The sequence below is a fragment of the Hyperolius riggenbachi genome, chromosome 1 (genome assembly GCF_040937935.1).
Source record: "Hyperolius riggenbachi isolate aHypRig1 chromosome 1, aHypRig1.pri, whole genome shotgun sequence".
NCBI classification, from domain to species: domain Eukaryota; kingdom Metazoa; phylum Chordata; class Amphibia; order Anura; family Hyperoliidae; genus Hyperolius; species Hyperolius riggenbachi.
In genome coordinates this window covers 558,176,049-558,200,679 of record NC_090646.1, presented here as the reverse complement: position 1 = coordinate 558,200,679, position 24,631 = coordinate 558,176,049, and the positions used below count along the sequence as shown (strand labels likewise).

Below are 24,631 nucleotides of genomic sequence, written 5' to 3'. Positions count from 1 at the left end.
ACACTTTATGATCACATCTTTAAACTAGCCAAATAGAAAGTAAACCGATTGGACAAGTTGGGGCAAAAGATGGCTGACCAATGTCATCAAAGTGATCAGATCCTGTTGAAATCTGTCATAAAAATTGACTTGTGTACAGCCAGTCTTCATGTATTCACCCTAATGATTCCCCATAACCAAAATGATTCTTTTTCTGTGGAAATTACTTTGTGTGTTTATCAGCTCAGCACATCAGTAAGATGCAGAAAAGACCTGGCCTATCGCATTCCTCTGTTTCTGCACGCTTCAGTCTTTTCTTACTGTATGTCAACCAACAGTACATCCGTTTAATGAAAAAAGTACATTAAAGGTGGCCGCAATACATACAATTTTTTTTAAAATATCTGTTCAATTCAAGAATAGCAATCAATTTTTCTGACTGTAACAATTCACAACTCTGACCAATGTACCGCACACCTATCTATGTTCAATTTTCCCCAATCATAGAATAATTGAAAGCTCTGAAAAATGTTATTGAAATTGGCAATCCATCACACACCATACAATTCTTAAGTTGGTCTGAAATTTCCAACATGTCCAATCTCCAACAATCGAAAAAAAAATGGGAAATTCAATTTGGATTTATAGAAAACAAAACCTCTCAATTTTTCGAGACAACCGAGCTAAATCAAATTGGTGAAAAATTGGATCTTTCAAGTGTATGGTGTGTGGCCACCTTAAGACAAACCTTTAAATGTGTACAATAGGCAAAAAAAAATAATCTTACGTTCTAAGGTTTTCACATTGTGTCGCTGTGACAAAACTCTGTGGCAGGTTGCTAGTCACCTGTAATGGTTTTCAGTGCATTGTGACACAGCAGCAGTTTGTTGCTGAAACTACCAGTGTGGTGATAGCATCTAAAAAGTTACTGTGTGATGGGATCCTTTAAAGAGAAATCGTGACCAAAAATTTCAAGAACTTCATCCCAATCAGTAGCCAATACTCCCTTTTATATGAGAAATCTATTCCTTTTCACAAACGGATCATCAGGTGGCTCTGTATGGCTGATATTGTGGTGAAACCCCTCCCACAAGAAACTCTGAGGACCATGGTCTTGGCAGTTTCCGGTCTGTGACCCTTGTTGCATTGTGGGAAATAGCTGTTTACAACTGCCAAAAAAGCAAGCAGCGGCTACATCACCTGCCAGCAGTAAAAATGTCACCATGTGATAAATGTCAGAATGTAAATTTATGTAGATTTAAAAGATTTTACAATGGGCAAACACTGGCTAAATCATTTATAATTAATTGTGAAAATGAAGTACTTTTTTTTTTATTACATTATTTTCACTGGAGTTCCTCTTTAACCACTTCGGGACCAACACCCTCTGCCCCCTTAAAGTGAACCTAAAGCCGGGGAAAAAAAATGAGATGAACTCACCCGGGGCTTCCCTCAGCCCCCTGCAGCCGATCGTTGCCCTCGCAGCCCCGCTCTGACGCTCCAGGACCTGCCGGCGAGCACTTCCGGTTTGGGAACGCGAACAATCACTCGCGTTCCCATGCCTGTCGGCCGGTGACGGCCAAACCGGAAGTGCTCGCCGGCGGGTCCTGGAGTGTCAGAGCGGGGCTGCGAGGGCACCGATCGGCTGCAGGGGGCTGAGGGAAGCCCCAAGTGAGTTCATCTCATTTTATTCCCCCGGCTTTAGGTTCACTTTAAAGAGACTCCGTAACAAAAATTGCATCCTGTTTTTTATCATCCTACAAGTTCCAAAAGCTATTCTAATGTGTTCTGGCTTACTGCAGCACGTTCTACTATCACCATCTCTGTAATAAATCAACTTATCTCTCTCTTGTCAGACTTGTCAGCCTGTGTCTGGAAGGCTGCCAAGTTCTTCAGTGTTGTGGTTCTGTGATGTATCTCCCCCCTCCAGGCCCCTCTCTGCACTATTTAGATTAGGGCAGCTTCTCTCTTCTCTCTTATCTTTTACAAGCTGGATAAATCCTCCTCTGAGCTGGCTGGGCTTTCACATACTGAGGAATTACATACAGGCAGAGCTGTCTGCACTCTGCAGGAAGAAACAGCCTGACACTTCAGTGGAAGATAGCTGCAGGGGGAAAGAAACACACAAATGATCTCTTGAGATTCAAAAGGAAGGGTGTATACAGCCTGCTTGTGTATGAATGTATTTTCTATGTGTGGACATACTGTACATCAACCTACTTCCTGTTTTGGTGGCCATTTTGTTTGTTTATAAACAAACTTTTTAAAACTGTTTTTAACCACTTTTAATGCGGCGAGGAGCGGCGAAATTGTGACAGAGGATAATAGTAGATGTCCCCTAACACACTGGTATGTTTACTTTTGTGTGATTTTAACAATACAGATTCTCTTTAAAGAGGAGCTGTTAGGTATTGGGTCTCAGAGAAAATAAACACATATATCAGTAGCTAAAGATTGGCTGTACTTACATTACATATGCATTTCACTGTCCACGTTTGGATTTCACAGAATTTGTATATAGTATATGCAGAGATAGATGCTCCTGACAGCTCATGGCAGGCTCCATGTTTGTGAAGCCAAATGTGTCGTCATGTCCTGCCTGCTTCTGATCACAGATAAGCTAGTTCTTGAACAACACGGTGTGCAGTGAATATTAATGAGCCATGTGGCTAGGAACAATAGCTGACTCCTGCAGTGTAGTCTGCCCGAGATTTATCAGTGTTATCACGCTGGACTGATTAGAAGCTCCTGTACCGTCTCATTAGCAGCCGAGGGGAGGGCCCCAGAATGCTTTGCAGTTTAGCTGCGGCTTGCGTCTTTATGGGTCTATAACAGACTTAAGATAAGCACACATCAAAGGTAACTGAAATGTTTATCTTCACTAATGGCTTTTGAGCTTCCTTCTAAACTGTTTAACACAGGAGAATAGAGGTTTAAATTAGCTTCTGCAGCCTGACAGTTACTCTTTAAAGAAAACCTGAACTGAAAATTAAGTCAAAATAAGCATACACAAGTCATACTTGCCTTCCATGTAGTCTCCTCCTCAGTGTCTTTCTCCTCTCCCGAGTCCTGTTTGTCCACTGTGATCAAGGGAATTTTCCGTCCTCCATTTTGAAAATGGCCATTACCCCATAACAGCTTTCTGGTCAGCACACAGGTAAACTGTAACATCACCCACTTGAGCCATAGGGAAACATGGACATTACCTGGTACATCAGTTTTCCTCTCAGCTATAACTGACAGCAACTGATATTTTACTGACAGCAACTGATATATTTCAGATCTGACAAAATATTGTCAGAACTGGAAGGGATTATTGTCAGAAGAAAAGGGTGAGCTTCTGAGAGGAACTGATGGCAAGGTAACTATGTAATGTTCATTTGAAGTTACCTCATGTGTTTATTTAAATATTTTTACTCAGTACAAGTTCCCTTTAAGGACCAGAGGGTGCTGGTCCAGTAAACCGCCGCTTCCCGACGAATCACCCCTAAAATCCGCCGGTCACGTCGCTCTGTCCCCGCCGCAGGCTGCTCTCTCTGCCGTCGCTATGCGCCGGTCAGGAGCCGCTTTCATTGGCTCCTGACCCTGTCACTCAACGTAAGCCACTGGGAATGGCTTACAAGACTGACAGGGCCAGGAGCCAATGAAAACTGCTCCTGCCCGGCTCACAGTGCTCTGCCGTCATAGAGGCGGCAGGGCAGCACATGGCGGGGACGGGCAGGGGGCGCGCGGTGAATGGGACGTAGAGTTTATGTCCGTTCAGAACCGCAGCGCCCCCTGCCCGCCGTAGATTTATACTGCGGCGGTCCGCGGGTAGTTAAGTGTACTTGAATTCAAGAAATCATTTGCATAAAGCAGCTGTGGATGAGATCCCCTCACAAAGGCCTAGTGCACACCAGAGCGTTTCGGCTGCTGTTTGCGATCCGCTTGCGGGTGCGGATTGGTAATGTATTTCAATGGGCTGGTGCACACCAGAGCGGGAGGCGTTTTGCAGAAACGCATACTCCCAGGCTGCTGCAGATTTTGGATTGCGGATGCGTTTCTGCCTCAATGTTAAGTATAGGAAAAACGCGAACCGCTCTGAAAAACGGCACTTCAGAGCGGTTTGCCAGGCGTTTTTTTGTTACAGTAGCTGTTCAGTAACAGCTTTACTGTAACAATACATGAAATCTACTACACCAAAAACGCTTCACAAAACCGCAAAATGCTAGCTGAAACGCTACAGAAAAAATAAGAAAAAGCGTTTCAAAATCTGCTAGCATTTTGCGGATCTGCTAGCGGTTTTTGGTGTGCACCAGGCCAAAGACTGATTTGATGCTGTTTTCAAGGTATGCTGAGCTTGTACACACAGGAATTTGTGAAAAGTTGCAAAAAGGCCACATTATTGACCTTGATTTGACTTTACTGATGTAAACACATTCTTCTCCGGGAAGCATAGAAATAAACAAAAAACACTTAAGTGTCTGGAGCTAGTGTCTATTACGAGAATCTGCAGGGAAAGTAGCAAGATGTTTATTACTGGGAACTAGTGCAACCATTTAGGAATGTGTGTTTGGCAGAAATGAGATGAGCCAATCACATGCACTTCCTGTCAATTTTGATCGCTTTAAGCTGCATGTAGTTTGCATTAAATTTGCATGCTAGCTGGAATTATCGGGATCTCATTGATCATCTCTGGCATCCATAGAGGTAAATGTCCTATCCAACACTGCCAGGGGAGCCCAGATTGGAGATCTGTGTGCACTGCACTGGCCACACTAGATCCCTCTCTGATCAGCTGACTAGATCCCTCTCTGATCAGATTCGATCAGCGCTAGATCTCTATGATGATTGAATTTGCTGGCCACCTGCCAGTGTATGGGCACATTTACTTGTTTACATTTTAAGTCTAAAATACCGAATGCAGTATTTTCCCGACCAGATTTTTTTTTCTGCACTGCCTTTTATGAATCGACCCCATATAGTCTATAATTGGCTTTGGTTTTCCTGACTCGCAGTAATGACAGCTATACAATATAAAACCAGTAATAGTATTCTTAAACATAAAAGGGGAAAAGGAATCTGTCAACTGTCTTTCCCTGGCACTGCCTATTGATCAGTAGGTGCCCATAACTCAATAGAGACCTAATGCTTTGATAAAGTGCACACCCTTTATTAGGCCTGAACGATTTTAGGAAAAAATTGAATTTAGCGATTTCTGTCTTAAATTTCATTTCATGATTTCCTTCAAATCCAGCTTTGTTCCCCCTATCTGCCCCTTTGTCCCCCCATCTCTTTGTACCCCCTTTGGGTCTCTCTCTTGCCCCCTTTGTGTCTTTGTGCTCCTTTTGTCTCTTTGTGCCCGCTCTGTGTCTATGTGCCGCCTCTGTGCCCCCTCTGTCACCCAAGCTGCAGCAGTGCTGGACATGCCTTCCAGCCAAGTCCAGCGTTGTGCGTCTATCCACTTCACCTCCTCCAGGCTATAATGCACGGCATACTTCCTATATGTCTTGTGACTTACAGGAACCAGGACGTATGCCGTGCACAAGAGCCGGCAGACGACGAGAGAGGACTGACATGGTTGGACTGGTGCGGAAGGTATGGCCAACACTGGCGATGCTGCGGGCCGCACACGTCGGGACTTGGGGGAAGTTTAAAGCTGCTTCTTCAAATTTCTCTGGTGCGGAAATTGCTGTTTTGACGATTCCGAAATCATGATCTTGGTGATTGCGATTTTGGTTTAAATTTGATTTATCGTTCAGGCCTACCCTTTATAAGGTGACATGCTGCAAGGGTGTAGTTGAGCTGTGTCATAACTTGAACACGTACAGTACCAGTTTGTGTCATTTGACCTCTGTAGACCTTTGCTTCTATTTCCAGCAAAACTCAGCCTTTACTGGCCATCCAAAATAAAAGTACAGATGTTTGGCAGAAAAATGTGCTCCCTACCTATGAAAAAAAAAAAAAAGAAATAAACCTCTTTTCTAAGAATGAGAATGTAAAAGCTGTTTGCCAGCATAAACTGTCTTTATAATGTCCTGAAAATTTACAGCGATTGTGTAAAATGTGCAGCTACTTCCTACAGTTAAACTCTGTTACTCGCCTCATAAAAGCCTCTTTGTTCAATGGAAAAATGCACCGTCTGATTCAGGGCTTATTGAAGAGAGAAATGTGATTGGTGCCTCTTTACTTTGAGCTGCAGATGCATGAATGTCATTCAAAGAATGCGACTGTTTATTACCTCACCTATATCCATGTCCCATGTTCCCTTTTCAATTATAGCCGGAAAGTTATAGAACCTTTCAATGTTCACAATTATCACAAAGCAGGATTTACCAAATACTTTTATTTGTTTTTTTGACTTGTGGAAGTTCAGACCTGCAATGACCATCTGTTTTAATAAGGTGTGTTTTTATTTTGTGGCACCTTAAGATTTGCTTCAGAAATCTTGGTAATTCCGGTTCCTCATTACTTAAGGCTCATACACACATCCAACTGAATGCTCAACCAACCACATAACATGACCAACCAAGTTGTTTACATGACAAGTACGTATACACACAACAACCAACTCCGTTAAAATAAACCAGAGATCTGGCTATCTAAAGATTTGATACTTACCGTATATATTCGCAAGCAAGCCGACCCGCATATAAGCCGACCCCCCTCCCCAACTTTTACCCGAAAAAACTGGAAAAAATGATTGACCCTCCTATAAGTCGGGGGTAGGAAATTCTGGCCGTGTGATCCCCGCCCAGTGTGTCCCGGTATACCTAGCATAGTGCCCAGTATGGGTAGGTAGTGCCTCAGTATAGCTAGTAAAGTGCCCAGTATAGCTAGTATAGTGCCCAGTACGGCTAGTATAGTGCCCAGTACGGCTAGTATAGTGCCCAGTACGGCTAGTTTAGTGCCCAGTACGGCTAGTTTAGTGCCCAGTACGGCTAGTATAGTGCCCCAGTACGGCTAGTATAGTGCCCCAGTACGGCTAGTATAGTGCCCCAGTACGGCTAGTATAGTGCCCCAGTACGGCTAGTATAGTGCCCCAGTACGGCTAGTATAGTGCCCCAGTACGGCTAGTATAGTGCCCCAGTACGGCTAGTATAGTGCCCCAGTACGGCTAGTATAGTGCCCCAGTACGGCTAGTATAGTGCCCCAGTACGGCTAGTATAGTGCCCCAGTACGGCCAGTATAGTGCCCCAGTACGGCCAGTATAGTGCCCCAGTACGGCCAGTATAGTGCCCCAGTACGGCCAGTATAGTGCCCCAGTACGGCCAGTATAGTGCCCCAGTACGGCCAGTATAGTGCCCCAGTACGGCCAGTATAGTGCCCCAGTAGGGCCAGTATAGTGCCCCAGTAGGGCCAGCAAAGTGCCCCAGTAGGGCCAGCAAAGTGCCCCAGTAGGGCCAGCAAAGTGCCCCAGTAGGGCCAGCAAAGTGCCCCAGTAGGGCCAGCAAAGTGCCCCAGTAGGGCCAGTATAGTGCTCAGTATAGGTAGTGCCCAGTATGTGTAGGTGGACCAACCCCCCCCCCCCCCCCCCGGCTCGGCCGCCGCTGCTATTAGCTTACCCGGTGGCTTCCTCTATTCCCCTCTCCGTCTCCTGCTCCCCGTGTAAATAATTCACAGCAGCTCACCCCACGGCGGCTGCTGTGTGATGAGGGAGGATGCAAAAGAGCGGCTTCCTGTAGCGGCGATGTGTATCGCTGTTACTATGGAAACCGCTCTCCCTACAGCTTCCTCCCTCATCACACAGCAGCCGCCGTGGGGTGAGCTGCTGTGAATTATTTACACGGGGAGCAGGAGACGGAGAGGGGAATAGAGGAAGCCACCGGGTAAGCTAATAGCAGCAGCGGCCGTGGGGGGGGGGGGGGTGGATATGGTGGGGGGGGGAGGAAACGGGGGAGGGGACCACAGACCACATCACTCGCAAGCAAGCCGACCCCCCCCCCCCCCCCCAACTTTTGGCCCACTTTTGGGGGGGGGGGGTCAAAAATTCGGCTTGCTTGCGAGTATATACGGTACCCTGGGCTTCCTCCCGTCCTATAAACGCGTGCGAGTCCCTCGCCGTCCTCCCATGGGGCGGGAGGAAGCCCCAGGTAAATAACAAATCTTTAGATAGCCTGATCTCTGGTACACTTTAAATACTATGCGTGAAAGCTAAATGACAAACTTCACAACATGTCTGCATTCAAAAACAACAAAGTTATTCAAAAGACTTTTACACACATTCCAACTTGCCTGATAGTTGGTGAGATTGATCTACCGGTTGGATCTGGCAAACAACTTATAAATTGGTTATCTGGTTGTTTGCCAGCCGTACACATCCAACTTATCTTCCAACAGACCAGTCTGGAAGATAGTTGGACGGATTGTTGGTAGGTGTGTATGAGCCTTAAATCCGTATCGCTGCACAAATCCATACCTTGTACGAATGATGGTCAAAATAACTCTCTCCATGTTAGATCAAATGACTGTAAAATGCAACTTTGTGGGTGTGTTATAGACCCAGCTGTTTTGGTTGCATGTGACATGGGGATTTGCATATATCTATTCTTCTGAACTATTGCAGCAGGGTCCTGCTTTTATAAATCTTGTCTGATGTAAAAAGTAAATATGCATGTAGATATACTTGAAGTGAACTGAGCACCATTTTTCGCACACAGGGCATCTCAATAGTACATTATGCATGCCAACAATTTGTTCATTCAATAAAACTTTCATTTTACCCCCTTTTTTTATTTATTTTTTTTATTTAAAAGTTTAGCAGAAGTTTTATTAGCCTACTTCCATGGCCTGCAGTAATTTCAGGCAGCTAATCCAATTGTTTTATTGCACACATTAGCAGAGAGTAAGGCCCCGTTCACATCTAAAATCTCAAAACACCGGCGATTACCACCGGCGTTTTGCGGGAGTGATTTGCCCCCGATTAACGCGGAAAAATCACTGGACACGCGCCGCTTTTGACGCCACCACGATTAGCGCGCTATTCATTCTTATCGCAATCGCTAAACTCAAATCGCCGGCAAACCGCTGCATGCAAAGCGTTTGCGGTTAACGAGAACACTGCCATTTGCTACAATGTGTGGTGGTTTTTACAAAACAGCTAGCGGTTTGCCTTGAGCGGGAATCGCGCGATTCCCGCTCAGGTGTGAATGGGCCCTTAAAGCGGATCCGAGATGAAAAACTAACTATAACAAGTAACTTGTCTATATATCTTATCTAAAGTTTAGATAGTTTACACAGTAAATCTAGCTGCAAGCAGCTTTAATAGAATAAGAATATTTCTTCCTGTGATACAATGACAGCCGCCATGTTGTTTGTAAACATTACACAGAGGCAGGCTTATCTGCATCTTGAGCAAAGAAAACTAATCCCCCCCTCATCCTCCCTCCTCCCCCTCTGCCTCTGAAATCTCTGGCTAGTAATACCTCCCCCTCCTCCTGCCCAGACTGAGCTCCCATGAGCTCTTGCTACTGTCTGAAAGTGCCTTGGCTCTCTGAAAACCTGTGGGCGTGGCTTGTTTAGTTTATAGGGAATTAGAGCATTAAAACAAAAACAAAAAAGTATTTGGCTTGAGGAATGCCCTATAAACAATAGGAAAGGAACACCATTATGCAATGAGTAAAAGTTCATCTCGGATCCACTTTAAACAATACCTTTAATCAACTGGAGGGGGCTGACACCTGTGGAGCTGAGAGAGGATGTGGGCAGGGTCAGTTCTGTGCTCACAAGGATGGGGGAGGAGTTTGACACCTGAGAATGTCTCACAGGCAAGCGGCATTTGACAGGGCACAGGAAGAAAGTTTTGCAACACCAACTACATAATACAAAGTAATCCAAGAAGTCTTAACAAGCCGTGCACAGAGCTGTATTGCAAGTGATGCGCATAATATACATTTAAAAAAAAAAGTCAGAACAGCTGTTGCTATGGTCTTTAGAAACCTAGTGTAAGTAAAACTGTTGTAATTGAATGTCACTTGGCAAATATTTGTAATACTTGTATGAGTTTATGGTTAAATAAGGCATGATATCCTGCACATCTGTGGCCTTTACAGATTCCCTTGTGTTTTATATACTTACATAGTATACATTCGGAAGTATGAAAGAAGCATGCGCTGTATTTATACAAGTTAAGCCCCATCTACACGATACGATTATTTGTGTGATTCGATTACGATTCTATTTACGATCCGATTAAATCCGACATGTCCGATCGGGATTTGATTAGATTCAATTCAATTTGTCATTGCAAAACAATAGCAAATCGAATTGAATCGAATCCCGATCCGATATGTCGTATTTAATCGGATGGTAAATAGAATGGTAATTGAATCACACAAATAATCGTATCGTGTAGATGGGGCTTAAGGTTCAGAAAAGAAATGTGTGTGCCAACAACAATCTAGACGCACTGTTTTATTAAGATACACGGATTAGATAGGAACAGACGTACAAATGATTCCCAGTAATAAATAAGTAGAAGCGTGATTTCATAAGGAAATGTAGGCCAAGCTTGTGTTGTGCTGCCTATGCAAGCCTTGCTGGTTTTGGAAATTAAGGGAAAATAATTAAATTGAATTTGAAGTGAGAGGGATATGGAGGCTGACATTTATTTCTATATAAACAATGCAAACTGCCAGGCTGTCCTGCTGATCCTCTGCCTCTAATATTTATAGCCATATGCCCTGAACAAGTACGCAGATTAGATTTTCTGGCCTGACTGCATGCTTGTTTCTAGTGTGATTCAGACCCTACTGCAGCCATATAAGTGTTGTTTAAAAGGAAATAAATATGGCAGCCTCCATGTCTTCTCACCTCAGGTTTCCTTTAAGAAAAAGGATTTAAAGTGTACCTGAGGCAAAGCTAGCACAAGGATTTTGCAAGAAGGACGTGCCCGGTGCTTCCTCCAGCCCCTGCTGTAGTCCGTCTGCTACGTTGCCATACTCCCGGTTCCCTCTATTGAGCCGCTGTTGGTCAGGCCTACTGCACATGTGTGGTCCTAGTTGCATGCACCCCCTGATTGCGTTCCTGTGGGCAGGAGGGTTTTGCGCATGTGCAGTTCATTAATGCTGGGAATAGACGATGAGATTTTTCAGTCGATTTACTGTCCAGTCTTATTTTCAATCGATTTCCTTATCAATTTCCATTCACTTCTATAAGAAATTGATCAGAAAAAAATGATCAAAAATAATATTGACCATGTTGGAAATTATGTATCGAACCATCTATCTGCTGAAAAAAAGTATGGTGTATTCCCAGCATAACACTAACTGTGCACACGATGAACGATCCCAGGTTACCTGTTAACAATTGGGACCGTGCATGTGCAGTGCCCTGCAATCCGCCTGGATTGCTAACTACACATCGGTACAATGGAGGTAACCGGACCGACACAGAGGGAGCTAACAGATTACAGGGGTCTGGTGGAAGCCCCAGGTAAGTATAAATCCTTGTGCTAGCTTTGTTTCAGATTACTTTAAAGCGGATCCGAGATGAAAAACCAACTATAACAAGTAACTTGTCTATATATGTTATCTAAAGTTTAGATAGTTTACACAGCAATTCTAGCTGCAAACAGCTTCATCAGTTTATGATTATTTATTACTGTGATACAATGAGAGTGGCCATGTTCTGTTTGTCACATTACACACAGGCAAGCTGCTTTGCATCTCTAGCCCTCAGCCTGTGAAAACTTCACTCCCCCTCCTCCTCCCCTCTGCTTCTGAAATCTCCTCTAACCACCTCCTCCTCCTGCCTAGACTGAGCTCCCATAAGCCCTTGCTACATGAGTCTCAAAGCGCCAAGGCACTGGAGAAGCTGTGGGCGAGGCTTGTTTAGTTTATAGGGAATTAGAGTATTACAAAAAAAAATGTATTTGGCTTGAGGAATGCCCTATAAACTATATGAAAGGAACACCATTAGGCAATGAGTAAAATTTATCTTGGATCCACTTTAAGAGCAGAAGAATGCCACAGAGAGTACTTCTTCAATTAAATGTTTTTAAATGAACTTTTGCTACAAATGTGTACTGGAATCACTCTAGCTATTAGTAATCCATATGAAAAGACTAGATTATATGTATGTAAATCAGGGCTGTGGAGTCTAAGAAATTGTGGGTACCTGGAGTTGGAGTCGGGTAATTTTTTTTTTATTTTTTTTTTATTTTTTTATTACCAACTCCACTACCCTGATGTAAATCTAACCAGTGACAAGTGCGGCTCACCAATAGCAGTGTGATCAACTACACTCATTGGATGCATTTACATGCAGGAAAGGCTTCTAGAGCTGAAATAGCTGTAGAAGGGATTTTAGTACGTTCAGGTCAGTGGACTGTGGCGGTTGTTCATGAATGCTCTTGAATCTATTCCCTGGTAGATTCCATGCAATTTTTATATCAGATTGCGGGTCGAATTGATAATTTCTGAAATCTGATTTGAGATTTTTTTTTTTTTTTTTTTAACCAGAAATCCGGGTGGACCTGTCGGAAAATATTGATTTGACCAGAAATCTGACGGTAAATTGCATAGTGTGTACTAGGCATAAGCTGTGCCTTGGATGAGCTATCACAGCCACACAATGGTTTTCAGCTTCAGCCCTAGATACCATAGATGGCAGTGAGTGACCCCTGGTAAATGACCTGGTTTTTACCTGAACTCCCATGGTTGTTTGCCATTACAACACTTGTGTTTACTATTACTGTGAAATTCTCCCGTGTACTGAAATAACCTGTAAATGGCCTCATATCACAAGCATTACGCTCTATTGTGAAACAGCTATAACAGCGGAGTGATATTTAAAAACCCCATATGAACTGGTGCTTATAATTTGGAACACTGAAAAAAGTCCTAATTTTAATATATTTAGCTGCATCTCATCACTGTGGTCCGTTTTGTAAAAGTAGTGTGTGCCATGTCTCCTAAACAAAGGAAACCGCTGAAAAGCTGTTTTTGTCACACATTTGACAGCTATCAGATGGTGTTTTGATGGTAAACTGACTTTGCTTCAGGGCTTCACAGCTACTTTTTATTATACTATAAATCCTCTCCTCTGTGATTGGGAGCCGAAGCCTTTATAAATCTTGGGCCTAAACTGCATGGAATCATTGACCTCTGACTTGGATCTGGGCCCAGCCCCCTTCCTGCCACCCACAAACCAGTCAGAGTATTGCAGCTTATTGGCTGATTTACCATAGGAAAGAGCAGGCCAGAAGTCAAAGCATCGAATTTAGTCAGTGAAGTACTGACAAAAAAGTGCTTGTAACCTTAGGATGTCTGGTAAAGATTATAGTACTAGGTACACTTTGTGTGCGGGTGTGTGTATGTGCGCTATTAGGCGGCTAGGCTATAGTAGATCTAGAGAAGCTGCCGGTATCATCCATGCCATTCCACTTGCCTTTCACTCTGAAAACATGCTGGTGAAATGGAAAACAAAATCAAATGGATCTTTCTGCTAGACAGGCGGAATGCTACTTGCCGTGTGCATACAAGTAGCTGTAGGATGGTGTGTGTAGTCTGGGAGACAATAATAAAAGACAGATGCAGTGCTGTGTAGCACCTCCACTCCGATGTTCCTTCCTCCTGTCTCCACTCTCCTACCTTTTTTAAAGAGGTCCTGAACTCTTGAAGAAAAGAGAAGGGAAAATGCAGAGAAATCCACCCTGTGTGTGTTTATGGAGAACAGCATGTCTAATTCTGCCTTCTCATCAAGTAGTGAGCGAGTGTAATTTGAGCTGTCAATTGTCTGCCGAGTTCTGAGCTAATGTGTAAACACAGGAGGTTACCCTTTTAGTGCTCCCAGCCAAGAACTAGCTACACTGCATCTTTGTAGGAGCTCTATAAGCTGTTGCTTATCTTTTAGAGTAGAGAGGAAGTTCAGGTCTGCTTTAGTGAAGTGCAGCATTGTGGACAATTACATGGGAGGGATCATGTTGCATGACTCCTCCCCTGTAATTCTTGCCTCCATGAATGTTTGTGCCACCTCTTAGCACTGCAGGTGGCATGTCCCCCCACCCCTTGCAATAAGCACAAATAAAAATGTAATTGTTTGGTTAGTGCTACATTTGTGCGTCAATCTTACCAAGGACTAGTTTCTATTTCTATTTAACAGCTACTCTACAGCAATATCCTAAGTTTAGTTGAATTGCATCTCTGGTGTACATAAAAACAACTGAGCTACGCTAATACTTAAGTTACTGTCCTAACACATTGTCTATTTAATAAGATTCACTGAAAATAGAGCATGCAGAAAATGGTCCTGGCCTTTTTTTTATATCAGATACAGAAGAGGTAGAGTCCTTTTTCTGCAAGGTGGCAGGGCTACACACTGTAACCCGGCTGATATGGGGCTCCAGTGAATCTTATACAGATGACATGATGGGGCATTCATGGAGGCAATGACAAGCTGAGATGGCCGAGACGATAGTGTCGGCCTCCTGGCCAGGAGTTTTTTGTTGCCAAAAAGATACCATCTTAATAAAGCTTTAACATTCCTAAGCTTTGTCAGCTACGAAATGCCTTTTATGTTAAACACTTTCAATCAACAAGATTGGTGTATGCAAATTAGGAGTCGGAGGAATAATAAACTGAGGAGTCAGAGGGTTTTTGGACCGACCCCACAGCCCTGTTCATGTGTGTCAATGGTATTTGAGTGCCTGTACCATCGTATGGAAAGTGTATGAGGAGGACAGGCAGAAGATTCTACCCTGTGCTCAAGTACAAAGCAGTTGGCCAAAATTAAGTGGCTAGTTGCTTGTGCACTGATGGTCACAGAAGATAGACCTATTTGGGATTGTTCCCAGCCTCTGTCTGCTGTCTGCACAAACCATTATTGTAATGTTTTTAATTTTCAAACTATTATTGGCTCTAGAGTGAGAGTGAGTCTGTGTGAATTTTGTGGGTGTATTAGATAAGTGTGGACTGAAGTTGGCGGGGTTTGTGCTTTGTGGATACTGCATAATTGAATAGCACTGTATAATAAATGTGTTCTGCGTATGTTCCTGGCATCACTCTGAATATTGAACATGACTGATACAATTCCTGCATGCAGTCACTGCTAGCTTGTAAAAGAACAACTTTTGTGTTGTCATTCTTAAGTCTTAAATGATTCACTTGATCATAATGGTAATGAACCAAACAAAGTTCTTTGGTCTGCCACCTGTAAATGGTAAACATCTGTATGTTTTGTTTGTTTCCAGTTAAGGTATAAGAATACCATCAATGGCCTAAAAAGGAGAGAAGCGGCTCGTGATGTTTCTGTGTGAAGACTTTGTTACAGGAAAGATGGACACCGCACAGCCCGCTGCTCTGACAAGCTGATTTACCCCGTCTCTCCTCAGCTGCGTCACTGAGTTTAAACATCGTTTATCACAGCAGTCGGGCACATGCAGATGTCGGGAGAAGGTCAGCGCCATGTCTGTTAGCGCCACAGAGGGAGACATCCCTAGGTTCTTTGTGGGATGTGAGGAATCCGATGAGGTGCTGGACCAAAGCAAAGCAGAGAACGTGGACAATATCTATGAGCACATTGATGAGGATGATGACGACGACGATGATGAGGAATATGACTCTGTACGTATTATGCAATGAATTATCTCAATATTGTTAATTTATGAATTCTATGTTGTATCACTACTACCTTCAGGCTGGTCAGTGTATTCTGCACTGCATCAGTTAATGCAGTTTGAGTGTCTAGTGAGTAATATGCAGCATTTATGCGCGGTGGTCATAGGTTGCAGGCCAAGGTTATCCTATAAAACCTGCATACATAACATTTCCCACAGCTCTGCTTGTAATGGAAATGTGATTTTGAAATGTATAAGCGAACAGTTTAAGTGGTCAGCTGGAGATTACTTTTTCTCTCCTTTCCCATATGTGGTGTGTTCATAAAAGTGCATTTTATGGCTTTCAGCCTCTTATTAGTGGAAGTAAAGAGGCCCATACACTGGTTGATTTAAGCCATCGATCGATTCTGTAGAGTCGGAAATCTATTCTATCAAATTGATCGATTTTGCGGCCGACTTTCGATTGATTTGGTCTATCTGCCAGGATGGAAAATCTAGGTCGATCTACTGCTGGCAGCAGATCGATGGCCCAGTATGTACTACTGTACATTGGATCAAATGCTCCAATAATACATTTAGATTGATTTCCATTCTGAAATCTATTGGAAATCTGTTCCTAGTGTGTGGCACATATCAGATTCCTGTCAAATTCGACTTCACCGACATCTGACAGAAATCTATCGGATGGTCGAATCTGCTGCAAATCTACAAGTGTATGGCCACCTTAAGCTCTTTATATCCTCCAGGCGGTTCTGGGTCACCATGAGTTGTCTGGGTATTCCTTACACACGTCAGATTTTTCCAAATGACCGGTCATTTGGGCGTCAAATGGGGCGTGTGTACGATCGGTCGTTCAGCTGATAAGACTGGTTTTGACGGATCCGCTTGGCATTCAAAAGTCCAGAGTTGATTAGCACACAATTGTTTCACATGCTTTCTCAGTGAGAGATGGTGTGCTTATTGGATTATGCACCTCTTTCGATTACTGTAGATATGTTGATATAATGCAATGTTGTGTTGCTCTCTGGTATAATCCAGCATAGCTCATATGCTTGCTCTTGCCCATGGTTTTGAGGCATCCCTTGTAACCCCCTTTTCTCCTTCCCCTTCCTCCTCTGTGCCCTCTTTTCCTTTTGCTTTTTACTCCCCCTTTCCTTCCATTTCCCACTGATAGCATATATTGTGCATTGTGTTACTGTAACAGGTCTGTTTGGACCATTCACGTGATATCCGGTCAGGTAAGAACGCTGTGCTGGCGTCCATGAATTTTTTTTATCATGCCTATTCCACTCTTTTGTGAATGCATGTGGCATGTAAGAGATGCAAATTGGGCTGCCATAACACCCCGCCATTGAGTATGTGATTTCATACTCTTGCAGGCAATACAGAGTGTGTTGATTGGCATGGGCACCAGCAGAGCTAGTGACCTCAGGCTTTTATGACCCAGGAGGGGGCAGATTTTGTACAGTATAGTTTAGTAATAATGCACTACAGTTTGTTTGCTTAAAGGGACACTTAAGTCAAACAAAAAAGAGTTTTACTCACCTAGGGCTTCCGATAGCCCCCTGCAGCTGTTCGGTACCCTTGCCGTCTCCCTCTGATCCTCCTGGCCCCGCCGGCAGCCACTTCCTGTTTCGGTGACAGGAGCTGACAGGCTGGGGACACGAGTGATTCTTCGCGTTCCCAGACACATTAGCACCCTCTATGCTGCTATATGGTATATGATATATGCTATAGCAGCTTAGATGGCGCTATTGTGGCCGGGAACGCGAAGAATCACTCGCGTCCCCAGTCTGTCAGCTCCTGTCACCGAAACAGGAAGTGGCTGCCGGCGGGGCCAGGAGGATCGGAGGGAGACGGCGAGGGCAACGGACAGCTGCAGGGGGCTATTGGAAGCCCCAGGTGAGTAAAACTCATTTTTTTTGTTTGACTTAAGTGTCCCTTTAAGCATATTCATTAGGGGGTAGGTCCCTCAATTACCATGGGTGGTCCTCATTTTGTCATATTTAAGTACTGTGCACAAAGATGTATTGCTTGTATGTCTGCAGTATTCGATGTAGGGCACTGAAACAATTGACAATTTTATTTTTGAAACCCGTATTGAAGAATAAAACACTTATGCATTAATCAATGGTATTATGTCAAATTATTATCTAGTGCAAAAAGTACCAATTCCAGACCAGAAAAGTAATGCAAATTGACCTTGCACTTAGTTTTGCACGTTCGTGGTTGGCAGCAAACTTATATGGAAATAATTAATTATATTGCATTGAAAGACATTTGTCTATCACTTTTACATGTGTGTAGCATATTTACAGGGATAGTGGAATTTTATAAAACAGGTTCACATGGAGCCCTTTTCCCTTACTTGTGAGAGCTCAATGTCCCCTCTCTTATAAACAATTAGGGAATTGCTTTGAAATAGAATATAAGCCCAAGTCAGAGCACTGACTTGGGCTTGCTGCTGAGGGAATCTTTGTTGGTTGGTGGAGGGTTGATATTGTAAATACTTTGTGCACTATACATACTCCTGACGACGCTCCGATTATGGGGCGAAACGATCGTTGAGTGGCACCTTATTTGTCTTGCAATCTGTCTCAGCTTTGCACCTTTCGGATACTTTGTAATTAACCCAGCTACCTTCCATGAAGGTGCTTAGTGACTCTTATTTGTAAGAGTCGCTAAGCACCTTTTGGCTGAGCAACATAGGCCCTCAAGCTCTATTTTGGGCAAATACATGCAAGATAGCTACACCCCATTACAGTTATATGGGGGAGGGGGGAATATCATCAAAGACCCTAGCTATATGTATTTTAGCCAGCTGATGGCATGATTGCTGTATGCCTACAAAGCTCAACACACTGTTACATATATGTATATTCTATTTCAAAGCAATTCCCTACTTGTTTATAAGAGAGGGGACATCTCACAAGTAAGGGAAAAGGGCTCCATGTGAACCTGTTTTATGTAAGTTAATGGTCAGGGCTCTTTGGCAAAGTGTGATATTGTTAGTTTCACCAGTACTATCTTCGGTAGTGTGATAGTGGAATTTCACACAAGACTGGTGGTTCATTTTAAACTGGCAGATTCGTGATTTGGTGATCTGTTGTTTCAGTATTAAAAAATGCTTAATCCGCCCATTATTAACTTTTTGTTTCCTGGCTTTGCAGCCCCCAGAGAGACAGATTGTGGTGGGAATCTGTGCCATGGCTAAAAAGTCCAGATCCAAACCCATGAAAGAAATATTGGAGCGCCTCTCACTGTTCAAATACATCACCGTGGTTATAATTGATGAAGAAGTCATTCTAAACGAATGTGTGGAAAACTGGCCACTATGTGACTGCCTCATTTCCTTCCACTCCAAAGGTAAAGCTCTATGGCCTGATCTCCCTCCTGCCATTGTGATGCAGGCATTACTGGCACTGTCAGACTCAGCATGGACAGAAATAGCAGCAATTTATATGTTAATCCTGTCTGGTGAGCTGTCTGCTCAGGCCAGGTAAATGTCTGCAGTTATCACACTTGTTAATCCCAGCATGAGATGTGCTGCCCACACACTGACTCAATCCCAGCGCCTAATTGGAATGACTTTCAAACGTCTGGACCTCTTAATTCCAGTGACGTCACTGTTTCTGTGCAGTATTCATAAGAGTGTATGTAGGATGGCACTGCTGTGTTGCAGATGGGAGAGATGTATGGACGGAAGTAGGGTATTGTTGATATAGTGTCTAAAGGAAATCACAAAATCAACTGCTTGCAGCTTCCAATCACATTTGTTTGTTTTAGTGAATGAACTGGAGGTGGCGTTGGGTTGCTGTGGCAACAGATGTTCACAAAGCTTTTCAGTAAACTTTTCATAGAATTGGTACAGTAAGATTTGCAAGGTGGAAAGCTAATCTGTCACCATGGTTGTTGGCTTATGCTTAGCATGTTATGGCTGTGGTCTCCTGCTGACAGCTGGACAGTGAGCAAATGATGTATTTACTCGGGGCTCTTTCACATCAGGAACGCGTGCCGGAGCCGATGACTTGCACCTGTTATATACCCTGCGGCGTGTCAGGATGCTGCAGTGCAACGCAATCAGCGGTGGTAGCTATTAATTCACCTGATGGGAAAACGTCGGCTCCCGACGATTAAAGCTCCCGGGTGTGTCGAACCGCAACGCACCAAAATGCAGCGTCGGGTGTGAAAGGTGAGATAAGTCTATGGGCTCTCATTTTACCTCGGTTACCTTTGCGTCAAAACTCAGGAAACGGGCTCTAGTGTGAAAGAGCCCTCAGTGGTCAGTATTGTAACGACTGGTCATGTTCGTGCTTAAAATCTTCACCGTGGGGTGTTTTTATGTGGGTTAAATGCCTAGCTTTCAGTTCTCAAAGGAAAGTGTGATCTTTACTTCAAGAATACATGAATTTATAAATCTAGTGAATTATCCCCAAGTTGCTAATTGCATATCGGTTATGTGCTATTAAGAGAGGAAAAATAATGAATGTAAGGCCGAGTGCACACTGAGCGGTTTTAGGAGCGATCCGCCGGCCGCATCTGCGTGTAAATACGCTTGGCTAATGTATTTCAATGGGATGGTGCACACCAGCGGTTTGAGGTTTGTAGCAAACCGCCAATGTGCCTCCTGCTGCTAGTTTGCGGTTTGCAGAAGCGTTTCTGCCTCAATGTAAAGGATAGGAAAAACGCAAACCGCTCTGAAAAACGCCACTTTAGAGCGGTTTTCCAGTCGTTTTTGTTACAGAAGCTGTTCAGTAACAGCTTTTGCTGTAACAATATGTGTGATCTGCTACACAAACACGCACCCAAAACCGCTAGGCATGTTTAGAAAACCTCTCTAAACATACCTAGAATCGCTCTGAAATCCGCTCCCAAAACCGCTAGCATATTGCGTATCTGCTAACTGTTTTGGTGTGCACTAAGATATGTTATGTCTTATCTGCTCATCAGGTCTGATCACTACTCTATGTACTCTTTGTCCACAACTACAGTATGTACAAATCAGTGCTCAAATTGCCAGTGCTGCCTCCCATCTTTACTGCATAATGGCTCATCTGAAAGCCCCATCCACCATGAAAACTGCTTGATCAACCACCAACCATGGCTGATATTTCACTGAGGATGGGAATATCCTGGCCTCTCATTGGCCGGCCAGGTCACAGAATCAATAGGAGACATTCAGAATGGGCAGGAAGTGCAAGAACTTGCGGTTTCATACAACCAGAGTTATCACAATATAAACCCTAACAACAATTCTCTAACACCTTAAAGGACAACTAAAGTGAGTGATATGGAGGCTGCAATATTTCTTTCCCTTCAAATATTTGGCAGACCTTCTGATCTATCTGGCTGCAGTAGTGTCTGAATCACACCAGAAACAAGCGTGTAGCTAATCCTTTCAGATCTGACAATGTCAGAAACCTCTGATCTGCTGCATGCTTGTTCAGGGTCTATGGCTGATACTGGGAATACATGAGATTTTTCAGTCGAGCAGAAAAACGATTGAAAATGAGATCAGACATGTTGGAAATTATCTATCGAACCATCTAGCTGCTGAAAAAACTTGAGGTGTATTCCCTGCATAAAAGTAATCGAGGCTGAGGATCAGCGGGGCAGCCAGGCAACTGGTTTTGCTTAAAGGGACACTTAAGTCAAACAAAAAAAATGAGTTTTACTCACCTAGGGCTTCCAATAGCCCCCTGCAGCTGTCCGGTGCCCTTGCCGTCTCCCTCCGATCCTCCTGGCCCCGCCGGCAGCCACTTCCTGTTTCAGTGACAGGAGCTGACAGGCTGGGGACGCGAGTGATTCTTCGCGTTCCCAGACACATTAGCACCCTCTATGCTGCTATATGGTATATGATATATGCTATAGCAGCATAGATGGCGCTATTGTGGCCAGGAACGCGAAGAATCACTCGCGTCCCCAGCCTGTCAGCTCCAGTCACCGAAACAGGAAGTGGCTGCCGGCGGGGCCAGGAGGATCGGAGGGAGATGGCGAGGGCACCGGACAGCTGCAGGGGGCTATTGGAAGCCCCAGGTGAGTAAAACTTATTATATTATTTATTTATTTTTTACTTAAGTGTCCCTTTAAAGTAAACCCAGGATGGTCATTTTTGATTTAAAGGGATGCTTAAGTCTGCAATAAAAAAAGGCAGTTTTACTCACCTGGGGCTTCTACCAGCCCCCTGCAGCTGTCCTGAGCCGTCGTAGTCACTAGCAGATCCTCCTGTCCCCCGCCGCCAGCTAGTTTCATTTTGAACCGAGAGGCTGCCTGTGCAGGCCTGGCCATGCGTCGTCTCCTTTGCGCTCCTGTCTGCCTGCGCAGGATGCTATTGCGGACGGGAACATGAAGAAGACTACGCGTGGCCAGGCCTGTTGGTGAACCGAGCTGGCGGTGAGGGACTGGAGGATCCATGAGTGGCTACGAGGGCACATGACGGCTGCAGGGGGCTGGTAGAAGCCCCAGGTGAGTAAAACTGTTTTTATTGCAGGGTTAAGTATCCCTTTAAGAAAAAAAAATAAAATAAACAAGCTTCCTGATACAGGGGCTACCCGGATCAGGTAGCGTCGATTAACGCCACTCCTACATCTCGCAATTGCTGACATTAGGTTACAAAAAATTTAAAAAAAAAACACATGGCCATGAGCCCCAGGTTACGACGCTGTAACTTTGGCTCTGTGTGTTTCAACACAGAGCAGGGAGGGGCGTTAACGGCTTACCAGAGTGTAGAAGGGATGAGACCGAGGCCGAGCTGGCCGATTAGAGCTCCTTCCTAACGCCAGAGTGGTCATTTTTCAAGAGTGCTTCTCCTGCAAGGGACGCCCCTTTTCCTCGAAATTGCCATCAAGTAGCTTATCACTAATTTTAGGTGGTGACAGCGCGATGCAGGGAGACGGAGTGTCACAGGGACACAGAGGCATGCTACTTCAGTTGTCCTTTAACCACTTACTTCTGCAGCTTATACAGGATATGCAGTGAAATATAGGGAAGGTGTGCAATCTACTGGCTGCAACAAGGGCAGTGCTGTTTTACATGTACATACTGCCTGTAAAGTGGAATCTCTTCTGAATAATCAGCCAGACTGTTACCATATCTCTTCCGGGACATACATTTTATTATTTTTATAGACTTATATAGAGCTATAGTCTTCCAAGACATTGTGAAATTCAAACTATGCATTATAATGTCTACTTAACATAAATCTGGGTATGTATATGCTTACCTGAAGAGGTGAGTTTTAAGGATGCTCCTAAAAGTGTATAATGCTGGATACACACCATGCGTTTTCGCGTTCGATGCGGCCGTCGATTCAATTATTTCCGAACATTTCTGAACTAATTTCGATGATTTTTAGGTCGAATGCCATGAAAAGTATGGCAAATCGACCTAACGATCCATCGAAGCTTGAATCGGACATGTCGGAAATAATCGAATCGACGCGAATCGACGGCCGCATCGAACGCGAAAACGCATGGTGTGTATCCAGCATAAAACCCATGGCATGATATTGTGCTGGGTCAGTGGAGGTCTTCAAGTTTGGATTTAATATAAGGTTGTGAGGGACTAGACGGATTGGTACTTAAGCTAGGTAGAAGCTGCCTGCTGTTTTAATAATGAAGTGATTTTTCATGTGATTTTTTTTTTTTTTTAACCAAGGTAGCTAAGCCTAATTGGCTTTCTTACAGCAGAATTGGCTTTCAAGGACACCTGTGATGTGAGCAATATGAAGCGTGCCAATAGTAAAAAAAAAAAAAAAAAGCTACTTGCCTCTAATTATCTGGAGACGCTGACCCAGAACAAGTATGCTGATAAATGATGTGACTTCGCTGGCTGCATTCTTGTTCTGGATATGGATCCCTACTGTACTGCAAAAGCAAAAAAAAATATTGACAAAGCTACCACGTCTGCTTGGCACACAAATTCTCCCTGTCTCTCCTTTTGTTTTTTTTTTTTTTTTTTTTTTTTAAACCCGGCTTTCTTCCCATGATCTACCTCTCTGCCACCCCCACCAAATACAAATGGCCAAAAAAAAAACAACCTTTTCTTCTGAACAGAACCTTAATGTCTTCTGAAGGCTAACTGGCTGTCCTGCTGATTTTGTGCCTTTTAATACATTTAAGCCATATATCCTGAACAATCGAACAGATCAGATGTCTATGACAAATCTGACAAGAATAGCTGCATGCTCGTTTCAGGTGTGTGATTTAAACTCTACCGACCAGAAAGATCGGCAGGACTGCCAGGCAACTGGTATTGTCTAAAAGGAGCTAAACATGGCAGTTTATGGGGGGTGGGAGGTATTTCATGGGTGGGTGCATGTATACTTTCTTATGACTCTGCTAGCTATTGTCGCATTCATGCCTTATAATGCCTCTGTTTTGCACAGCAATGTTTGTTCGTTCTGAAGGCGATGGTGCTGTGTAATTAATTCTTCCCTAAAGGACATCCAAGGTGAAAATTAAACTGATGAGGAAAACCAATTGTATCTATCCTCCTTCTCCTAAAATGACTTTTTTTAGATATCCCACGTTTTTTTTTATTTTTTATTTAAATCTAGTTTTTACTGTTTTCATTGTCTCTGCTCATTGACACCTTCATTGAAGTATGCCAGAGCTCAAATCTATGAATTACTGACCCTTTTTAATCTCTTTTCTGCTCCCAGAAGCCATTTACTGACAAAGTTTTATGGCTGTAAGTGAGGGTTATTCTATAGTGGGACCTGGCCCTGACCCGGACAGAAACTCCCACTTGCATACCTGATGTTTAACTTGTTCAGGCAGAGAAAGGGGAAAAAAAGGAACACAGCCTATTTATTTGTGTGCTTGGCACGGTACATACTCATGTTTATCTCATCATGTCGGTTGTTCGTTAAGGTGGCCATTAACTTTGGACATTAATTTTCCAGGCAATCGATCATGTGATTTAATCAGAATATCAATTAGAATCAATATTTTGGGGCTACTAATGGAAGGAAAGCTACTATGCAATTAATTCAGATTGATGGCATCCATCCGCATTTTTTTTTCTGTTAGTGGGCTCGAACGATTGCTTCTGATCGATATTACGATTGAAACAGACAATTGATTGTCCGGAGAATTGTATCGCCAATGCCATCTT

The 24,631-nt window shown here is 43.7% G+C and overlaps 1 protein-coding gene across 9 annotated transcripts in view; it reads left to right on the top strand.

Annotated features, from left to right (window-relative positions):
• PPIP5K2 (diphosphoinositol pentakisphosphate kinase 2) overlaps positions 1-24,631 on the top strand; it is a 150,739-nt gene that overhangs the window by 23,232 nt on the left and 102,876 nt on the right. For all 9 annotated transcript variants that reach the window (XM_068247465.1, XM_068247464.1, XM_068247462.1 and 6 more), the window contains exons 2-3: positions 15,149-15,521; positions 18,685-18,880. In XM_068247465.1, coding sequence (XP_068103566.1) covers positions 15,363-15,521; positions 18,685-18,880 — 355 coding nt within the window. In that variant the 5' untranslated portion in view covers positions 15,149-15,362. The remainder of the gene's footprint in view (positions 1-15,148; positions 15,522-18,684; positions 18,881-24,631) is intronic.